The sequence below is a fragment of the Rattus norvegicus genome, chromosome 20, assembly GCF_021556685.1.
Source record: "Rattus norvegicus strain SHRSP/BbbUtx chromosome 20, alternate assembly SHRSP_T2T, whole genome shotgun sequence".
Lineage (NCBI taxonomy): Eukaryota > Metazoa > Chordata > Mammalia > Rodentia > Muridae > Rattus > Rattus norvegicus.
The window spans coordinates 6,268,551-6,286,897 of record NC_141553.1 but is presented as its reverse complement, the minus strand read 5'-3'; the positions used below and the strand labels follow the sequence as shown (position 1 = coordinate 6,286,897).

General features: G+C 55.0%; 1 protein-coding gene across 3 annotated transcripts in view; it reads left to right on the top strand.

Annotated features, from left to right (window-relative positions):
- The window catches only part of Grm4 (glutamate metabotropic receptor 4), an 89,035-nt gene that overhangs the window by 68,641 nt on the left and 2,047 nt on the right, over positions 1 to 18,347 (top strand). For all 3 annotated transcript variants that reach the window (XM_087596828.1, XM_087596829.1, NM_022666.2), the window contains 4 exon segments: positions 7,269 to 7,469; positions 7,660 to 7,796; positions 10,812 to 11,747; positions 14,891 to 15,137. In XM_087596828.1, coding sequence (XP_087452954.1) covers positions 7,269 to 7,469; positions 7,660 to 7,796; positions 10,812 to 11,747; positions 14,891 to 15,137 — 1,521 coding nt within the window.

Below are 18,347 nucleotides of genomic sequence, written 5' to 3'. Positions count from 1 at the left end.
CTGTGCTCAGTGACCAGTCAGCCTGGCCTGTCTACTCAGTGAACTCAGGCCAGCAGGGACCCCATCTCAAAACAGAAACAATAATAAAAACCCCCGGGTGCTGGAGAGATGGCTCAGTGGTTAGAGCACTGACTGCTCTTCCAGAGGTCCTGAGTTCAAATCCCAGCAACCACATGGTGGCTCACAGCCATCTGCAATGAGATCTGATGCCCTCTTCTGTGTGTCTGAAGATAACTACAGTGTGCTTATATATAGTAAATAAATCTTTAAAACAAACAAACAAACAAAAAAACCCTCCCAATGTAGATGACATCTGGAGTTGATCGCTGGCCTACACACAGACAAACAGACACACACATACACACAAATACACACCAGACACATACACACATAGATATACACACAGAGACACTCACACAGATACACAGACATACACACATTCACAAACACAAACACAGACACACACACTCAGACACATGCATAGACACACACACACATGCTGGGTGGGAAAGAGGAGAAACAGAGGAGAGGGAGACAGAGACGGAGACGGAGACGGAGACGGAGACGGAGACGGAGACGGAGACGGAGACGGAGACGGAGACGGAGACGGAGACGGAGACGGAGAGGCTGAGTGTGCGTCTGGCCTGTGCTAGTTCCACTGGAAGCAGACCTGCCTCGGAGTTCCCTGGCAGCCTGGCTAGAGCAGTGGTGCAGCCTGACAGCTCCTGAGAGGAGAGAGTCCATCCCGAGGGGACTTTGGAGGGAATTAGGAGTTCTGGGAGACTAGGTAGGTTGCACACTTAACTGGGAAGTTGTCCCTGAGACTGCGGTGACGCTCAGGCACATACCTAAGGAGGGGAGAAAGGGCGGCACCGCGTGGAGAACTGGAAAGCCCATGCCAGGGAGGGGGCAGTGTGTGCAAAGGTCCTGAGGTGGGTTCAAGTCCCACCCATGCATGAGACTCTCCCACAGTGTGAGGCAGGGCAAGAGGAGGGGATGAGGCTCCAGAGGTGAGGAGGGGTGGCCTGGGTCCCTTGGTGACTAGCAAAGCCTTGACCAGGAGAGTGGAGGGACCCACCTGGTGCTCTAACTGCCCCCTCTGTCTGCTGTCTGGGAAGGAGGCTGCTGGACGGATGGCAGAGATGGCTGAAACCCAGGAAGATGGTGACAGGGTCTGGGTCAGAGGCATGTCAGTGTGGAGCCAGGGTCATGTAGGAGTCAGGCTGTTGGCAGTCTTTTGGTATGGCTGGAGAACTTGCTGAGGGACCTCAGGCCAGGGAAGGAGGACAAGAAGGTGAGAGGGAACCCGAACTCCAATGGCTGATTTCCCCTCATCTAGGAGGGGCAGGGTGGAGGAGGAGTGGGCCGGGGCTCAGGTGCAGGGAGGGGTCCGCATAGACAGCTCTGAGCATCAGGAGTGAGCATGGTTGGTGATGCAAAGGAGAGAGGTGAGCCCTGTCAGGAAGTGGGGGGGAGCCCTGTCAGGAAGTGGGGGGGAGCCCCTGGGAGGGAGTAGGGGGGAGCCCCTGGGAGGGAGTGGGGGGGAGCCCTGGGAGGGAGTAGGGGGGAGCCCTGGGAGGGAGTGGGGGGGAGCCCTGTCAGGAAGTGGGGGGGAGCCCTGGGAGGGAATGGGGGGGAGCCCTGTCAGGAAGTGGGGGGGAGCCCCTGGGAGGGAGTAGGGGGGAGCCCCTGGGAGGGAGTGGGGGGGAGCCCTGGGAGGGAGTAGGGGGGAGCCCTGGGAGGGAGTGGGGGGGAGCCCTGGGAGGGAATGGGGGGGAGCCCTGGGAGGGAGTGGGGGGAGCCCTGGGAGGGAATGGGGGGGAGCCCTGGGAGGGAGTGGCCTCGAAGTGGGGTGTCTTGGGGTGCAACAACCACTGAACTCAGCCAGCTTTAGCAGGCACCTCCCCCTGCCCCCCGCAGTGTCCTGGGGGGGCCTCCAGGGAGACAGGCCCCACACTTTTACTTTGAGCTGCTGTGCCTTTGTGTACCCCTCCCCTGCTTACACACACACACACACACACACACACACACTCTCTCTCTCTCTCTCTCTCTCTCTCTCTCTCTCTCTCTCTCTCTCTCCTGCCTGCTCTAGTTCTTCCTCACCCTCTCAGGGAATCCTTCTCTACAAGAAAAAACCTGCACCTGCCTGGCCTGGCGGAGAACCTCTGTATTTCAGCACTTCAGAGACAGAGGCAGGACAATCACCCTAGTTTCAAAGACGCACTTGGGCTCTAGAGTAAGACCCTATTCCCCCAAAACCAACCCAAAACCCCACAACTAACCAAACAGAAACACAGGTACAGGGGCAGGTGTGAGACCCGGTCAACCTGGGAGGACTGAGGGGAACACGGAAGTGAGTCTTATTAGCACCCCATGTGGGATGGGTCAGCCCATAGGTGCTGTCTTGTAGCAGTGTGTGTAGCAGTGCTGATATAAGTGTGTGTGTGTGTGTGTGTGTATGTGGATGTGTGGGTGTGTATGGGTATGTATGCATGTGAGTTGTGTGTGCGTGTGAGTTGTGTGTGTGTGAATGTGTGTCTCTGTGTGTGTAAGTATGTGTGTGTCTGTGTGTGTGAATGTGTGTGTGTATGTGTGTATGTGTGTGTATGTATGTGAATGTGTGTCTGTGTGAGTGTGTGTATGGGTGTGAGTGTGTGTGTGTGGGTGTGTATGGGTATGTGTGTGTGAGTTGTGTGTGTGTGAATGTGTGTCTGTGTGTCTGTGAATGTGTGAGTGTGTGTGTGTCTGTGTGTGTGAATGTGTGTGTGTGAATATGTGTGTGAGAGTGTGTGTGTATGTGTGTGTATGTGTGTGTCCGTGTGAGTGTGTGTGAATGTATGTGTATATGTGTGTGTGAATGTGTGTCTGTGTGAGTGTGTGTGTGTATGTGTGTGTGAGTGTGTGTGTGTATGGGTATGTGTGTGTGAGTTGTGTGTGTGAATGTGTGTCTGTGTGTGTGTGAATGTGTGTCTGTGTGTGTGTGTTTGTGTGTGTGTGTCTGCATGTCTGGGGCTGGCAAGGGGACTGGCTCAATCCTGAAGGCGTCTCTAGAAGTGGAGTTCAGGTGGCGGGGTGGGGCACGTGGGGAGGGGAGAGAACTTCGGACTCTGATTATTTCAACCTTGAAAACTCATTCCGGTTACAATTTACAACCTGGCGACAAAGGCTGCAGTCTCTGCAGTAACTACCGCTCAGGGCGCTGAGAGAGAAAATCCTCCCTGCGTTCCCAGCTGCCTGTCACCCGTGGCTGAGCCAAATGCATGTCTGCCTCACGGTGCCCCGGGACACAATTAGGACATCTTCAAACTGTTGCTGCTGTCACTGCACCATGCGTCTGGGATTTATCTCCTCCCGAGGCTCCTCGCAAGCACACGTGCCTCACCTCCTCCCAGAGTTGGGAGGCTTCTGCCGGGCCTGGGGTTCCACTCACCTGTGAAAGGGGACATTGACCCCCATATCCCCCCTCCACCACCTCCCTGCTTTAGAACTGCAGACAGGGAATCCCTAATGTTGTCTTGGGCTGGGGGCAAGGAGAAAGAACATTATGGAGACCCCTGGAGCAGGAGGTTAGGGTTCAGATCACCACTGATTGAAGGGTTCTTTGGCCTGTCATTATTGCCTTCTGGGGGTACAGGCCTGGAAGGGAAGGGAGAGAGAGAAAGGGAGAGATATAGACGATAAAGACATAGAAGGCTCACTCCCAGTCTAGCTCACTTGGTAAGGAAGCTTGCTATATGTCATCTCTACCTGGGCTAGCGTGTTGATTCCATGGCCAGCCTTGTGACTTGCTAGCTGGAAAGTCAGGAGGGTGGGGCATGAGTCTGCGTTTAGATCCCTTCCACAGACACTCTAGTAGGGACAGGTTTTCCTGCTGAGGCAGCTTCTGGAGGAGTCTTCGTCCTTAGCATCTCTCTCCCCAGTGACTTAGGACCCCAGTGGAAGCCCACAGTGGCTGATAGCCCCCGGTGGCCTGGGAGCCCGTGCTCCATCAGGGCTCTGTGAAGAGATTCCGTGGGAAGCGAGGGCCAGGAGAGGCCAGGGGCGGTCAGCCTCTGAGTCACAGGCTCTGCTGTAGCAGCTTCCGGCTTCATTCTGTACCCTTACTTCTTGTCGGATGTGCCATGAACAGAGGCGGGGTGGAGACTGTGAGAGAACAGGGTTCAGGGCCTGGGTGGGGATCCCAGGAGGGGGTCCTGACTGGGATATCTAGGACAGGCTGTTCGGGAACCGAGCCCAACCCCCTCTGCTGACTTCTCTCCTTCTTGGCTCTCAGCGCCCCGTGGCGGAGGCTCTGACAAGACAGGATGGGCAAACTGGAGAATCTGCATTCTGCTGCTCCAGCTGCTTTCGTCTTGACCTAGAACTGACAGGGCTGTTAGGAAATTAGACCTCGAGGCTCAGAGACAGCACAGGCCAAGTGTGGTGGGAGAGGTGTTCAGGCTAGCGCTGCCGGTTGGGATGCTTGCCCTACCATGTCTGTGTAGCTGGAGTACCCCTCTCCTGCCCTCTGTTGTTGTATGTGTGACAAGATGGTCGAGCCCAGTCACAGGATATTACTGTTTGACATCTCCTGGATAGTCCTGGCCAACAGGGCATCTCGCAGTGACAATTGCCACAGCTACCAGCCCTGCCTCCCAGGTCGAGGGGTCCGTGAGTGTCTTTCCCGGTGTGAAGGGATTGGCTAGCAGGGCACACACTAGAGATGGGCACTGAGCTCTCCCTACCTCAGCTGTGCTCCTGGGGTGGCCTGGGCAAGCAGGAGGATGGACATGTTGTCTTCCTGAGTTCCCAAGGAGCAGGGGCTGAGTGCTAACCCAGTCCACCTGGTCTTGGTATGCGATCTCCAGGTCACCTTAGGACTGTCCTTCACAACATGGCTGATGACCTTAGGCAGGGGTCAGGGAGTGTGGCTGAGACATAGCCAGTGTTCCCACTTTACAACAAGGTGGCGTGTAGGACTATGGCTTGCAAGCATTTGGGGCTTCCCCATTGAGCGCTGACCATTTTCTCCCTCCTTCTACTGACACCTCTGGGCCCCTGACCCTCTTGCCTGCTTCCTTTTTGTGCTGGGCTCTGAGGATAACCTGGGGTTAGGATGCCTACATCTAACTCCCGCTAGGATCCTGCTCATTGCCCGGCACTTCCGTGCCGTGCTGTAGTCTCTCCATCACTGCAGGGGAACTGGCTAGTCCTGTCGGCGAGGCAAGGAGTCCCTGAAGACCTGAGACCCACATGGTGGAAATGACTCCCCCAAGAGTCCCCCTCCCCCCATCTCCACATGTGGGCTCTGGCACATGAACTCACACACATAATAAACAAATGTAACTTAAAAAAAAAATTCAAAAAGAACTGAGAGGACTGGAGAGATCTCAGTGGTTAAGAACTCTCGCTTTTGCAGAGAACTCAGGCCAGCTTCTAGCTCCCACACAGCGGCTCCCAGCCATGTCTAACTCCAGGGGATGCGATTCCTTCCCGGATCCACTGGCACGCCCATGCGATCCATACATGCAGACAAGACACTCACACACATAAAATAAATAAATCTTTTAAAAAAGGCATAAAGAATTCACTGAGCTGATCTGCAAAGCCCAGCACATACAGGGCTCGGCATGGTTAGTACCTTGCTTATGGGGGCTCAGCAAATATTGGAAGACGTCAAGAATCCTCACTATCACATAGGACCCCGGCCAAGAGCTGCCGCCTCCAGGGAGACTTCCTGGATGTCACAGTCTAGTGCTGCCACTTCACAAGCCCCCATTCTGGCCACCCGTACGTAGGTGACACTGGTTGGCCACCAACCTGTGCCTTAGCGCCCCACAGTCTCACAACCTTTGGAGCAGGGTTGGTAGACCCTTGCCAGCTGAGGACACCCAGACCCCTGGAAGCCCAGGAACCTGTACAGGGCTGCTGAACAGGGGCGGGTGGCCATCCAGGTGAGTGTCATAAGAAGTCTTTCCTGGAACGTCCGAGCATCTGCCTCCTCATAAGGTCCCAGTGACCAGCTGACGTTTGAATCCACCGCAGTTTGTCCGGCGTGAGTTCTAAATACTCTGTCTCAGCGTCTCAGCCAAGGACATTAGCCGTGCTGTGAAGGACAGCCCTGGGGTGACAGGGAGATCACGTACGGAGACCAGGTGGACTACGTTAGTTGTAGAGCGTGGGTGAGGGGTTACAGGCAGGAGTGTGGGTGACCTTAAACTTCGCCATGCTGGAAGGTCTGCGCTCAGAGTGACTGAGTGATGGCTGCTCCTTGACCACACCAGTGGAGCCTCCTTCTATTGATGTCCTCCCAGTTCGTATTCTCTAGAACCTCCCTGTATGTAACCACAGGCCACGTGTAACGAGGGAAGAAGTGCATCCAAGTGGCTGGGAAGAGTGGCTAGAAACACGCGTGAGGGTCCAGTGACCCTGGCATCCCTCCCTTCTGCGAAAGGATCCAACTGTTGCACATGGCATAGCTGGTCTGTTAGCGAAGGCAGATGTTTGCTGGGAGGGCAGTACCCCACAACAGGAGGTGTATGGAGGGGGTGGGGGACACTTCAGTCAGTAGTGAGAAGACTACTAGGGGAGTTCACTCACCCTGGGCTATTGGGAAGGCTGTTACCGAAGCAGCGGTAACTCTGGCGTCAAGAGACTAAAAGCTGGGGTTGGGGATTTAGCTCAGTGGTAGAGCACTTGCCTAGCAAGCGCAAGGCCCTAAAAGGCAGACCTTTCTGCCCCCCTTTCTCTTAAAAAAAAAAAGAGAGAGAGAGAGAGACTAAAAGCCACTGAGGGCCTCAGGAGGCCAGATTTTGCTTCTTTGTGCCTTCTTCATCTGTTTCCCAGGAAGAGGGTGTCCCATTCTGGAGTGGTGAACCCATGGTGAGGGTTTCGGGACACCACAACCCTCGGGAGAGACACAGCTCCTGCTGTGGCTGTTCCCAAGCCTATGGGGGCAACTGTGTCCTTGGTGATTGCCTGTCAGCCAAGAGGGGGCTGGCAGATACCACAGTCCTAAGGATGTTAGCAGGTCTCTGCCTGCCGACCGTGGCCGAACCGAGGGGCTTGTCCAGGCTGTTCTGGAGCCTCGTGGATTATAGTGTAGGGCCAAGGCCTCTCCCTTTAATGCTCTGGGCTCACCATCTCCATAAACACATCAGGTGGGTGAAGCAGTCACAGAGCTTCGAGTCAGGAGACCTGGCTGTGCCTAGATGGGGTAGGCTCCAGCTCACACTGCCCTGCTGAGCTCAGAGGGCCTCATGGGTACCCGGCGTGCTGTTCTCTCACAGACCGAGAGCGCATCGGGCAGGACTCGGCCTATGAGCAGGAGGGGAAGGTGCAGTTCGTGATTGACGCTGTGTACGCCATGGGCCACGCGCTGCACGCCATGCACCGTGACCTGTGTCCCGGCCGCGTAGGACTCTGCCCTCGCATGGACCCCGTGGATGGCACCCAGCTGCTTAAGTACATCAGGAACGTCAACTTCTCAGGTGGGGGTGTGGAACAGGACACTAACTCTGGGGTGGCCCCGGGCAGTGCAATCGCAGGGTATAAAGATCTGGGCCCTTGGGGCGGGAATGGTGGGCTCTACAGGTATTAATCTTCCCAGAGATGCCTCCACCTTTGGTTCGTAAACCTCCCTGTGCCTGGGTAAAGGCTCAGCGAAGCCCTCCCGTGCAGGCATTGCGGGGAACCCTGTAACCTTCAATGAGAACGGAGACGCACCGGGGCGCTACGACATCTACCAGTACCAACTGCGCAATGGCTCGGCCGAGTACAAGGTCATCGGCTCGTGGACAGACCACCTGCACCTCAGAGTAAGCACGAGGGCAGGGAGGGGACTGGGGGACAGCTCAGACACCCGGCTGGGCTGGAGGTCACTGGCTGACGCCAGGCTAGCTGAGAGTGAGTCTCTGGCTGCTTAGGCTTCTCTAGAGAAGACAGTCACTTTTCCAGGTGTTTCTTGTCCCTGTCATACCCTCCCGGCTTACCCAAGAGAGGCCATGGCTTCCTGCTCTTTCGGTAGTACCCCCAAGCGTTGAGACATTTGTTGCTGTTGTTGAGAGAAAACACCCACAGTGGGTCGTTGGGGGCTTGGTCTCTGCATTGCAAGGATGAAGGGGAGACATCTGTTCTCATTCAGGCGCCATCTCCAGGCAAGGAGCCCCAGCAGCCCTGCCCAGCATGGGTCCCCTTATTCCCTGTTCCAGAGCCTTCTCAGTGGAGCAAACATCCCAGGACACCATCCCTAGGGAGGGATCTCTCTGAGGTCATACAGCGTGGAGGGACAGAACCTGATCTTGTAAGAAGGTTTTCCAGATGCTGGGTGGAGGGGAGCCGGATCGGGGTTCGTTCCACGCAGGAGACAGAGGCCCGTTCAGGGCTGCAGGCCAGCATGCGTACACCCCTCTGTCTTGCTGAGGGGCTGGTAGCTCTGTGAGGCAGACATTGTCCTGTCCTGCTTTCAGAGACGCAGGGCCTGAAGGCTGGGTAGGTGTGTGTGTGGTTTCAAAGGTTCTCTCTTCCCTCCTTGTTCCCACATCCCACTTGCCCCAGCCCGGATCTATAAGGGACTAAGTCACAATGGTGAGGTGAGGTGAGGGCCGGGCCTTCCAGTTTGCTCCCTGGATGACCGACTGACTTTAGGTTTTCTTTTTCTTCTTCTTTTTTTTTTTTTTTTTTTTTTTTTTTTTTTTTTTTTTTGAGTTGGGGACCAAACCCAGGGCTTTGCGTTTCCTAGGCAAGCACTCTACCACTGAGCTAAATCCCCAACCCATAGGCTGTGTTTTGACAAGTGCTGTGGAAGACCTCAGCACAGAAAGGGACAGGTTTTCTAAGAAGCCACTCAGCAGGCTTCCGGGAGCTGAGGGAGAGATGCAGAGTACCAGGCTACCTGAGGGGATCTGCAAGCAAAGGAAGCTGTCCTAGTGAGGTCTACAGCATTCCTTGTGGGAACCACAGGTGGTAACAAGAGCCAAGGTAGCTTCATACCGGCTGCCCTTGGAACACGGGGAACAGAGGTTCGATAGGTCAGGCTTTTTCTCAAGTCCCCTAGTCATAGCGGTGACTTTAGGACTGGACTATCTTCATGGTGGGGGGTGCAAGGTTTCCAGAATATCCACCATCTTCCTTCAGGACCGCTGCACAGCCACTGTTCCCTTTGGCTGCTAAGGTGACACATCCCATAATACACAGGGCCTAAGACAACCTCCCCATGAGGCTCCCTCTATACCCCATCCTTCCTTACTCCCCTCTTCTCAGTTCAGGGGCAATCTGGACAGCTTCAACCAGCCAGGCACATTCCTGCAGGAGAGGGAACTCGGGAAACACGTAATCCAACACATAGACACACACAGAGACACAGAGACAAAGACAGACACACAGACACACACAAAGACACATAGGCAGACACAACACAGAGACACAGAAACAGACACACACAGGTACACATACAGACACACACAAAAACATACAGAGATACACGGACTCACATAGACACAGACATTACATACAGACCAAGATACACACAGATACACATAGACACAGACATACAGACACACAGACACAGACACACACAGACAGAGACACAGACACACACAGAGACACACACAGAGACACAGATGCACACAGGTACACAGACACACAAAGACAGTGACTTAGAAACAGATATTCACAGAAATGTACAGACACACACACAGAGAAACATAAAGAGACATACACATATAGATACAAACAGACATACACATACAGAGACACAGACACAGACACACAACCATACACATACACAGGTACACAGACACACAACCATACACGCACACACGGGTACACAGACACACATACACACATACACAGGTACACAGACACACATACATACACGCACACACAGGTACACAGACACACATACATACATACACACAGGTACACAGACACACATACATACACACACACAGGTACACAGACACACACACTCTGTCCCATTAGGCCAGGCTTGCTGCTTTGAGAACAAACTGACTACCTTGTGACTCTTCCTTAGCACACTCCCTTAACCAGGGCTCCCCAGGTTAACCAGGCTCCCCGGTCCAGCACCTGCAGCTCTCTGGGCCACTGGGTTAGTTCCCATAATGTACAGAATTCTGTAGAGCGTGATGATAACTCCCCGGCCGGCTTTACTCCCACCAACTGCATCTTCAGAGCCCTGGAGCAGCGCTCGCTCTCATTCTGAGCCAGATGTAAAGGAATGCTAACTCCCAGGCACTCATTAAGTGCCTTCTGATTAAATTTTTGTTCCTTTCTTTCAGCAGAGCAGGACTCCAGAGTCGCTGGGCAGAAGCTCTGTGTGTGTGTGTGTGTGTGTGTGTGTGTGTGTGTGTGTGTGTGTGTGTGTGTGTGTGTGGTGGGGTGAGGAGGGGTTCTCCCACTCTAGTGCATGAGAACCACACGGGAGGGGTTTGTTCACACAGGCGAGGTCTAGGCCGGTTGAAATGGGCATTTCTAAATCTCCTGGCGACACAGTCTCTAGCCTCAGGGTTTGGATTCCTGGGCCTTTGCTCTGCATGGGTTAGTTTGACTCTAGGAGTCATCTCCATGTTCTCTAGACTCAGTTTCTCCAGATGAGTGATGAGTTCGGAATCCTCACAGGTCACTGGTGTTTGGGTCACATGGTAAGTTGTCTGATAACAACTCTCAGTCAGTCAGCTCTGGTGAGGCCCAGGTAGCTGGGCTTTTGTCCAACTTATCGGTCCTATTCAGGTGTGGAGCCAGAGAGATCTCTGGACTAAGGCCTGGGCGCTGCCGGCTTGTCCTGAGGTCAGCTCTGCGATTGTCATTGCCAGATAGAGCGGATGCAGTGGCCAGGGAGTGGCCAGCAGCTGCCGCGCTCCATCTGCAGTCTGCCCTGCCAGCCCGGGGAGCGAAAGAAGACTGTGAAGGGCATGGCTTGCTGCTGGCACTGCGAGCCCTGCACCGGGTACCAGTACCAAGTGGACCGCTACACCTGTAAGACCTGCCCCTACGACATGCGGCCCACAGAGAACCGCACGAGCTGCCAGCCCATCCCCATCGTCAAGTTGGAGTGGGACTCGCCGTGGGCCGTGCTGCCCCTCTTCCTGGCCGTGGTGGGCATCGCCGCCACGCTGTTCGTGGTGGTCACGTTTGTGCGCTACAACGATACCCCCATCGTCAAGGCCTCGGGCCGGGAGCTGAGCTACGTGCTGCTGGCGGGCATCTTTCTGTGCTACGCCACTACCTTCCTCATGATCGCAGAGCCGGACCTGGGGACCTGTTCGCTCCGCCGCATCTTCCTAGGGCTCGGCATGAGCATCAGCTACGCGGCCCTGCTGACCAAGACCAACCGCATTTACCGCATCTTTGAGCAGGGCAAACGGTCGGTCAGTGCCCCGCGTTTCATCAGCCCGGCCTCGCAGCTGGCCATCACCTTCATCCTCATCTCCCTGCAGCTGCTCGGCATCTGCGTGTGGTTCGTGGTGGACCCCTCCCACTCGGTGGTGGACTTCCAGGACCAACGGACACTTGACCCCCGCTTTGCCAGGGGCGTGCTCAAGTGCGACATCTCGGACCTGTCCCTCATCTGCCTGCTGGGCTACAGCATGCTGCTGATGGTCACGTGTACTGTGTACGCCATCAAGACCCGAGGCGTGCCCGAGACCTTCAACGAGGCCAAGCCCATCGGCTTCACCATGTACACCACCTGCATTGTCTGGCTGGCCTTCATCCCCATCTTTTTTGGCACCTCACAGTCAGCCGACAAGGTGGGTGGGCAGGGGGCGTGGCGGAGCGGGGGGCGTGGCGGAGCAGGGGGCGTGGTGGAGTGGGGCGTGGCGGCCCTGGAGCCAGGAGAAGCCTTCTTTAAAGGCTGGCAGCTTGAGAAATTGCTTTTGCCCTCACCAGGGGGTCACCCTTAGGCGTCCCTCCTGAGTGTCTTAGAGAGCATCTGGGTCGTAGCTGCTAGGCCACAATATGGCAGCCGAGGCCCTCCCAACCTAGATTCCTGCCCTCTAAGGGGCTCTCCTTGGGAACTGGAAGGAGCTGTTGAAGTGTATCCCCCTCGGAGACAGTCCCTTCAGAATCCAGAGAGGAGTAAGGGCAAATCCCGCACTCCAAAACGAGCTACCCTCACCAATGTGTGGCCCTGTTACCCAGTGCTAGCCCTCTCCCAGCCTCAGATGGAGTCAGAGAAGAGAGATTGAGTTTTGAGTCACTTGGGACACCAGCCTCCCTAGAGAGAGAGTGTATATAAATGAATGCATGCATGCGTGTACACAGATGTAAACGTGGCCTTTTGCACGTGTGCACGTTTAGTGATAAATGAGCTATGTGTGTGGTACACAGGGACAGTGGACGTGAGGGACCAGTGTGCTGAGGGGTTCGCAGCTGCCCGCATGGGTGAGTGTGTGTACACAGGGGTTCAGGTGCAGGTGGGCATATACAGGTGGCCATGCAGTTGTCTGAATGGATCTGTGTGTATTCGTATGCAGCAGCATAAGGGCAGGATGTAAGCCAGGTGTGTGCATGACGTCAGGTACACGTGTGCAGGTGTTAGCGGGAGCTCATGGCTCCCCTGGGTGTTGTGTGAGGCAGACTGGCTGTTCTGGAAAGCAAGCGATGGCTCTCCTGCCTTACCCAGGATTCTCAGGGCTTAACAGCTGCGAGGTATTGCTGTGAGCCATCTAACATGGTAATTCTCTTTTGTGCGAGGTCACTGCTCAGCCAGCCTTGGACAGGATGTGGCTGTAGGCTCAGCCAGGATAGAGGAGGTTCCTGGGTTTGTACCACAGCCCCTGCCTGAGGGAAAACCAAAGTGGGTGGAACTCAGGTCCCCAGGGCTTCTCACAGCCCTGGTACAGAGGCAGGGGACTCTGGTCGATGCGTACAACTGCTGTTCTCTATGCTTTGTCCCCAGTCAAACTCTAGTCATTACTGGACAGTGGTGGCCATGGCTGACAGGGCTTCAGAGAGGACTCCACAAAGAAGCTGCAGTGCTGGCTGGTGTGGTCTACCTGAGAACAGGATGGTGGCGGGCTGACCCCAAGGCCAGGTGGTTGGGCAGTGAGGTCACATTGCAGGCTGGTCCTCACTTAAATCTCAGCCTGTCCCAAGACCTCCGTCCCTCCCTCCCATACTCCTCACCTTGGAGTGCCACTGAGGTCTAGAGGATCATGGCTTCTCTAGAAGGGTTCACCACTCCTGGGAGTCACACGTACCTGCACACAGGGGACACCAGGAGGTGCTGGACCCAGAGACCAGCTAAAGAGTTGGAGGGGAACTCTGGGTCAGTCCTGAGCCAAGGAGAAGATCCAAGTGGGCAGTCACTCTTCTACCTCGAGGTGGTTAGGGACCCCAGAGAGCTTCAGAGCTGATCTTCAGCAACTTTAACTCTAGTCTGAGCCTCCCTTAACCCTTCTGTCTTCAGAAAGGCTTCTGGGCTGTAAAAGGGAAACCCAGAAACAGTGACTGTGTTGAGCGCTGGGCACCATTTATAACCTGGAGCAAAGATACACACAGGGCTCTGTGTGTGTGTGTGTGTGTGTGTGTGTGGAGAGAGAGAGAGAGAGAGAGAGAGAGAGAGAGAGAGAGAGAGAGGGAAGGAGGGAGAGAGAGAGAGAGAAAGAGAGAGAGAGAGAGAGAGAGAGAGAGAGAGAGAGAGAGAGAGAGAGATGAAGGTGCTATACATTCTGCCTGGGTTAATGCTCTCCCAAAGAGGCGAGCTGGCCTGCGCAGCATCTCACTACGGGCCAGGGTAGATGGTCTCTCTCTACTCTTTTAGGACCCAATGGGTCTTCAGAAAGAAGCATAGACTTCCACCCCACACTGCAGACAGAAGTACAGGATGCCAGTGGGAGTCAGGAGGTCCTTCTTAGAATAATGGGACGGCAGCCACACTCTAGGGCAGGAACCTAGGCTTAGGGGCATTTCCTGTCTCCTCCAGGTCGGTACCTGGAGCCCCAGCTGAATGGAGAGGGGCAGTTGGGGCCTGGCTCACCTGTCACAAAGAAGAAGGTGGGAGGGAACCTGGGCAGAGCATTGGCAATTGCTGGGCTCTGTTTAGAGGGCTTCCGCCATTGAAGAATGGATTATCCGACACCCAGATTAATGGGCTCCCATTTTGCTAAGCATCTGTCACCGTTAGTGCTGGCGAGCGAGCATGAAATGAATCTGACAGCGTTGCTGCCACAGCCATCTTCCGCCGGGTGCCTTGGGTCCCCAGTAGGGGCCTGCTGTATGTGAGAAGCACAAGGGGAGAGAGTCACTGGACGAGGGGCTGCTGGGAGCCGCTCCAAGGCACCGGTGGAGGCTCATGTGACTCCCAGCAGCCTGGGGTAGAGATTCTGCTCCTAGGAAGGTCAGCTCTGGTCCCCGAGGACTGTGTTGGAGACATTTCTCCAGAGGTTGGATGTAGAGGGGTGTTCCACGACACTACCACACACAGACAGTGCTTCCTGTACACTTAACACTGTTAACTTGTCCCTAGCCACAACTCTGTGAGGTAGGTACTGACGTTTTTTTAGGCCTGCTTTGTACATAAGGAAACTGAGGCACAAGGACTGACCTGCCCAAGTTCATAATGCTAGGATGTGTCAGGAATTCTGACTTCCTCCTGCTGGAAGCCATCAGGTGCAGAATGGATTGGTACCAGCTGTGTGTGTTCCTAGATGGGGGCTGGATAGATTAGGGCTCTCTAGGATGAGAATTCGCTCAGCAGAGGTGGGTGGCGCCAGAGGGGTGGAGCCAGAGGGGTGGAGCCAGTGTGAAGCCAGAGCAGCCAGGCTGGCCAGAGGGGTGGAGCCAGAGGGGACAAGGGCAGGGCCAGGTGGGTGGAGTCTGGCAGAATGGGGCGGAGCTGAGAGGAATGAAGGCGGAGCTGGCTCTGACCCCCACCTGCGGCCACCCACAGCTGTACATCCAGACAACCACACTGACGGTCTCCGTGAGTCTGAGCGCTTCAGTGTCCCTGGGGATGCTCTACATGCCCAAAGTCTACATCATCCTCTTCCACCCGGAGCAGAACGTGCCCAAGCGCAAGCGCAGTCTCAAAGCCGTGGTCACCGCCGCCACCATGTCCAACAAGTTCACACAGAAGGGCAACTTCAGGCCCAATGGGGAAGCCAAATCAGAGCTGTGTGAGAACCTGGAGACCCCAGGTGAGTGCATGGCCGCTTTCCTTTGTCTCCCAGGCCCCGCCCCACCCCTTTGCATAGGCAGCTGAAGGTCTCATTACCAGACTTCTGGTAGGAGACAGTAGGTTGCAGATCACCACAGTTGTCCTGTTAGGCCCTTCCTGGTGGCTGGAGAGAACATCAGAGACCCTGAGAGTGGCCAGTGCCTCAGACCTGGTTCCCGCAGGGTGTCGAGACCCCATCATATCACTGTTCCGGTCTGTCAGTTCTGGGGGAAGGGGCAACCACAGAGGCCCTGTTCCTGGGGTAGGAGGAACCCCAGGAGGAACCTTTGGCTTTGTCTCTAACGAGTCTGAAAGATGGGGACCCTAGGACATGGCTGTCCTGGGGTGAGGATAGAGTGGGCTGGAACATTGGCTGATGTCTCCGTGGAGCACCATTTGCCCTACGTCATAGTCTGCAGACTTGGCGTCCAAAGTCAGTTGGTGGCAGCAGGGACAGGCTTGACCTGGGCTGGATCCCAGTTGAGACCCAGAGGAAGCAAGGGCTCCTCCTGATATTATATGGCAGCACTGACTTCAACTTGGTGACTTTCTCCGTGCAATGGCTTCCCTGTCCCTGGGGTGCCCATCCTCTATGTGGGGTGCTATATGTCTGACTTCTGACGTGGTTCAACCTTCCGTCAACAGCTTCCTGCACAATCTATTTCCCTGTTCTTGTTCCCCCTCCCGGAAAGTCATGTGAGCCCTGTCCTCCAACCCTGGCCCTTCCTTCAGGTACTGCCTTAGCATGAATAGAGGCAGAGGGTCCTCATGGGACACCCCCTCGGTCTTCCATGTTCACTCGAATGTCAGGGATCTTCAGGGTAGCTGTATTTGTCTGGCTTGAGCACTAGGACCCCTTGTTCCTTCCTACGGACATGTGTTCATTCCAGCTCTGCACATAGTTCCACACACAAATAGATGAGTATGACATATATCCACATGCATGCACACACATGCACATACATGTACACTCATGACACACATGCACATGCTGAGAGTAGGATGTATTCATGATATAACCCAGGAGGGTTATCACTATATTACGATTACACTCATCAACCAGTGGGGACCTCAGGGTGAGGAGCTTTGCAGAGTTTTTATGGCCCCACTGACATTGTCCCTCTGTCCTGTTCAGACTGATCACAGGGTCAGAAAAGGAAGTGGAGTAGGTCAACGGGAGACAGGTCCTCAACCCTGTTCCTGCAAGGGTGGGCCCAGCACCCCCTGCAGCCAGAGGCAGAGGTGGCAGCTCCTTTGTCCCCTGTCTCTCTCAGTGACAGGGCTCCATGGTGATCAATTCTAGGGACAGCCCAGCGGAGGGGGTGTGAGAGAGAGGAGTGGGGAGGTGTCACTCCCGTAGAACAGAAACATTTTTCACCCTGTCAAGTTCAGGCCACATATCTTTAAACAAACAACAGAATAAATAATTTAGAGGGCTGATTGCAGGCCGATTGGTGGATTGGTGCGGAATCACAGGGGCGACAAGCGGTGACCATTAGCCTTGTGCCTCAAGCTGTCTCGCAAATTGCTGTGTGGTTGGCTGGTGACTGGGAACCCCTGGGGAGGGCTCTGCCACATCTTCATGCCTCTACTCACAAAGAGAACAATGCCAAGTCCCACCCTGCCTATCGAGCCCCTTTCTGCCCAGCTTCTCAGAGGTTTTCAGTTGCCTCCGGCCTGCTGAGAGCCAGCTGCTGTGCTGTTTACAGGGAGGGGGAACGGTGTTTGCAGTCACCCAGTTTACAGGGAGGGAGAGCCTTTGTTCTGAGAAGGGCTCATCTGTTAGCAGATTACTGGTGAGGAGGCACAGATTGCAGTCCCAGGCCCCCTCCTGGCTGGCTGGTGCTTTCAGGTGTGCTAGTCAGCTTGTTGTGCCCATTTTCCAGATGGTGACACAGGCTTTGACAAAAGGCTTGGGGGTTTCCTGGTTTACAGCTGAGGCCCGAGACTCCCATCCCACGAGCTCCAGATGGTTTAGAGGAAACAAACAGCTCCCGCTGGGCTGGTGGCACCGGACCCAGACATTCCCCTGCCACGTGCTTCTTTCTTGTCCCCTGATAGCTCCTGAGGCAGAAGGCCCTGGGGCTGATGTTCTCCTGCAGGGAGCTGGCTTTTACCAAGACTGAGGTTTCTTTCCATTTCCTGACCCCAACCCACTGGAGGGTCTTGCAGCTGGGAAACAGCTCTCCTTGGTTTACACAGGGGATGATGGAGTCTGGGGAATTGGTTTGTGGCAGTTTGGGTAGCCATCTGCAGGGCTCTGCAAAGGCGCTGGGGTTTAGCTGACGGAGGTGTTGAGAGTTTTGGCAGTCCTTTGGGGAAAGAAGTCTAGGTCACCTTGCTTGCATATTCTAACTATAGGTAGGGAAACTGAGGCCCAGTAGGAAATTAGGAAGCTACCCGAAGTCACCCAGGAAAAAGGAGACTCCCACCTACGAGAATGCATCTCATCCCCCACACCCACCATCCCGTGTCCAGCCTCTTCTGAGTTCACCCAGTCCATCCTATAGGCCCAGGATTCCTCCATCCTCTCGGTTACCCGAGATGCAGGGATAGACAGATACTGCCGTTTCTATCTTTCCCTGAACGTTAGGGCACACTTCTTCCCATTGCACCCAGCTGCGCCTTGAATACCTCTGTGGACAGGGAGCTCACTACCACATAACATCCACCCTTGCCCACCCCCTCCACTGGCCAGGAGACAGTTATTTCTTTAGCTTAGCTGAACTCTGGTCTCGGTACCTCCTGAGTTCCCAGAAGGAAACCAAGAGGCTCAAATCAGATGGTCATTTGTCCCTCTCCAACATCAAAGAAGATGATAGATGGACAGGAATGGGGAGGGGTATGGGCCCAGGTTCCTTCCATCTAGTTGCTCCTTTGATTCCCTAAGGATTGAGGCTGGCTATCTCCAGTGTCGTGCAAGGGAAACAACTGTCTTACTTAGACTGTGGCGGATGGCATCTCTCCTACTTTACTTTCTGTTGCTAAGATAAACGCCGTGGCCAAAAGCAGCTTGGGCCCGTGGGGGAGGTGTTTGTTTCATCCTAAAGGTTAGGATGAATAGATGTAGGGGAATAGATGCGGAATTTCACAGCAGAAGTCACAGAGGATGGCTCCTCACTGCCTTGTTCTCCAGCTCATGATGGGTTAGCTTTTCTACACAGCTCAGACTCACCTGCGTGGAGATGGC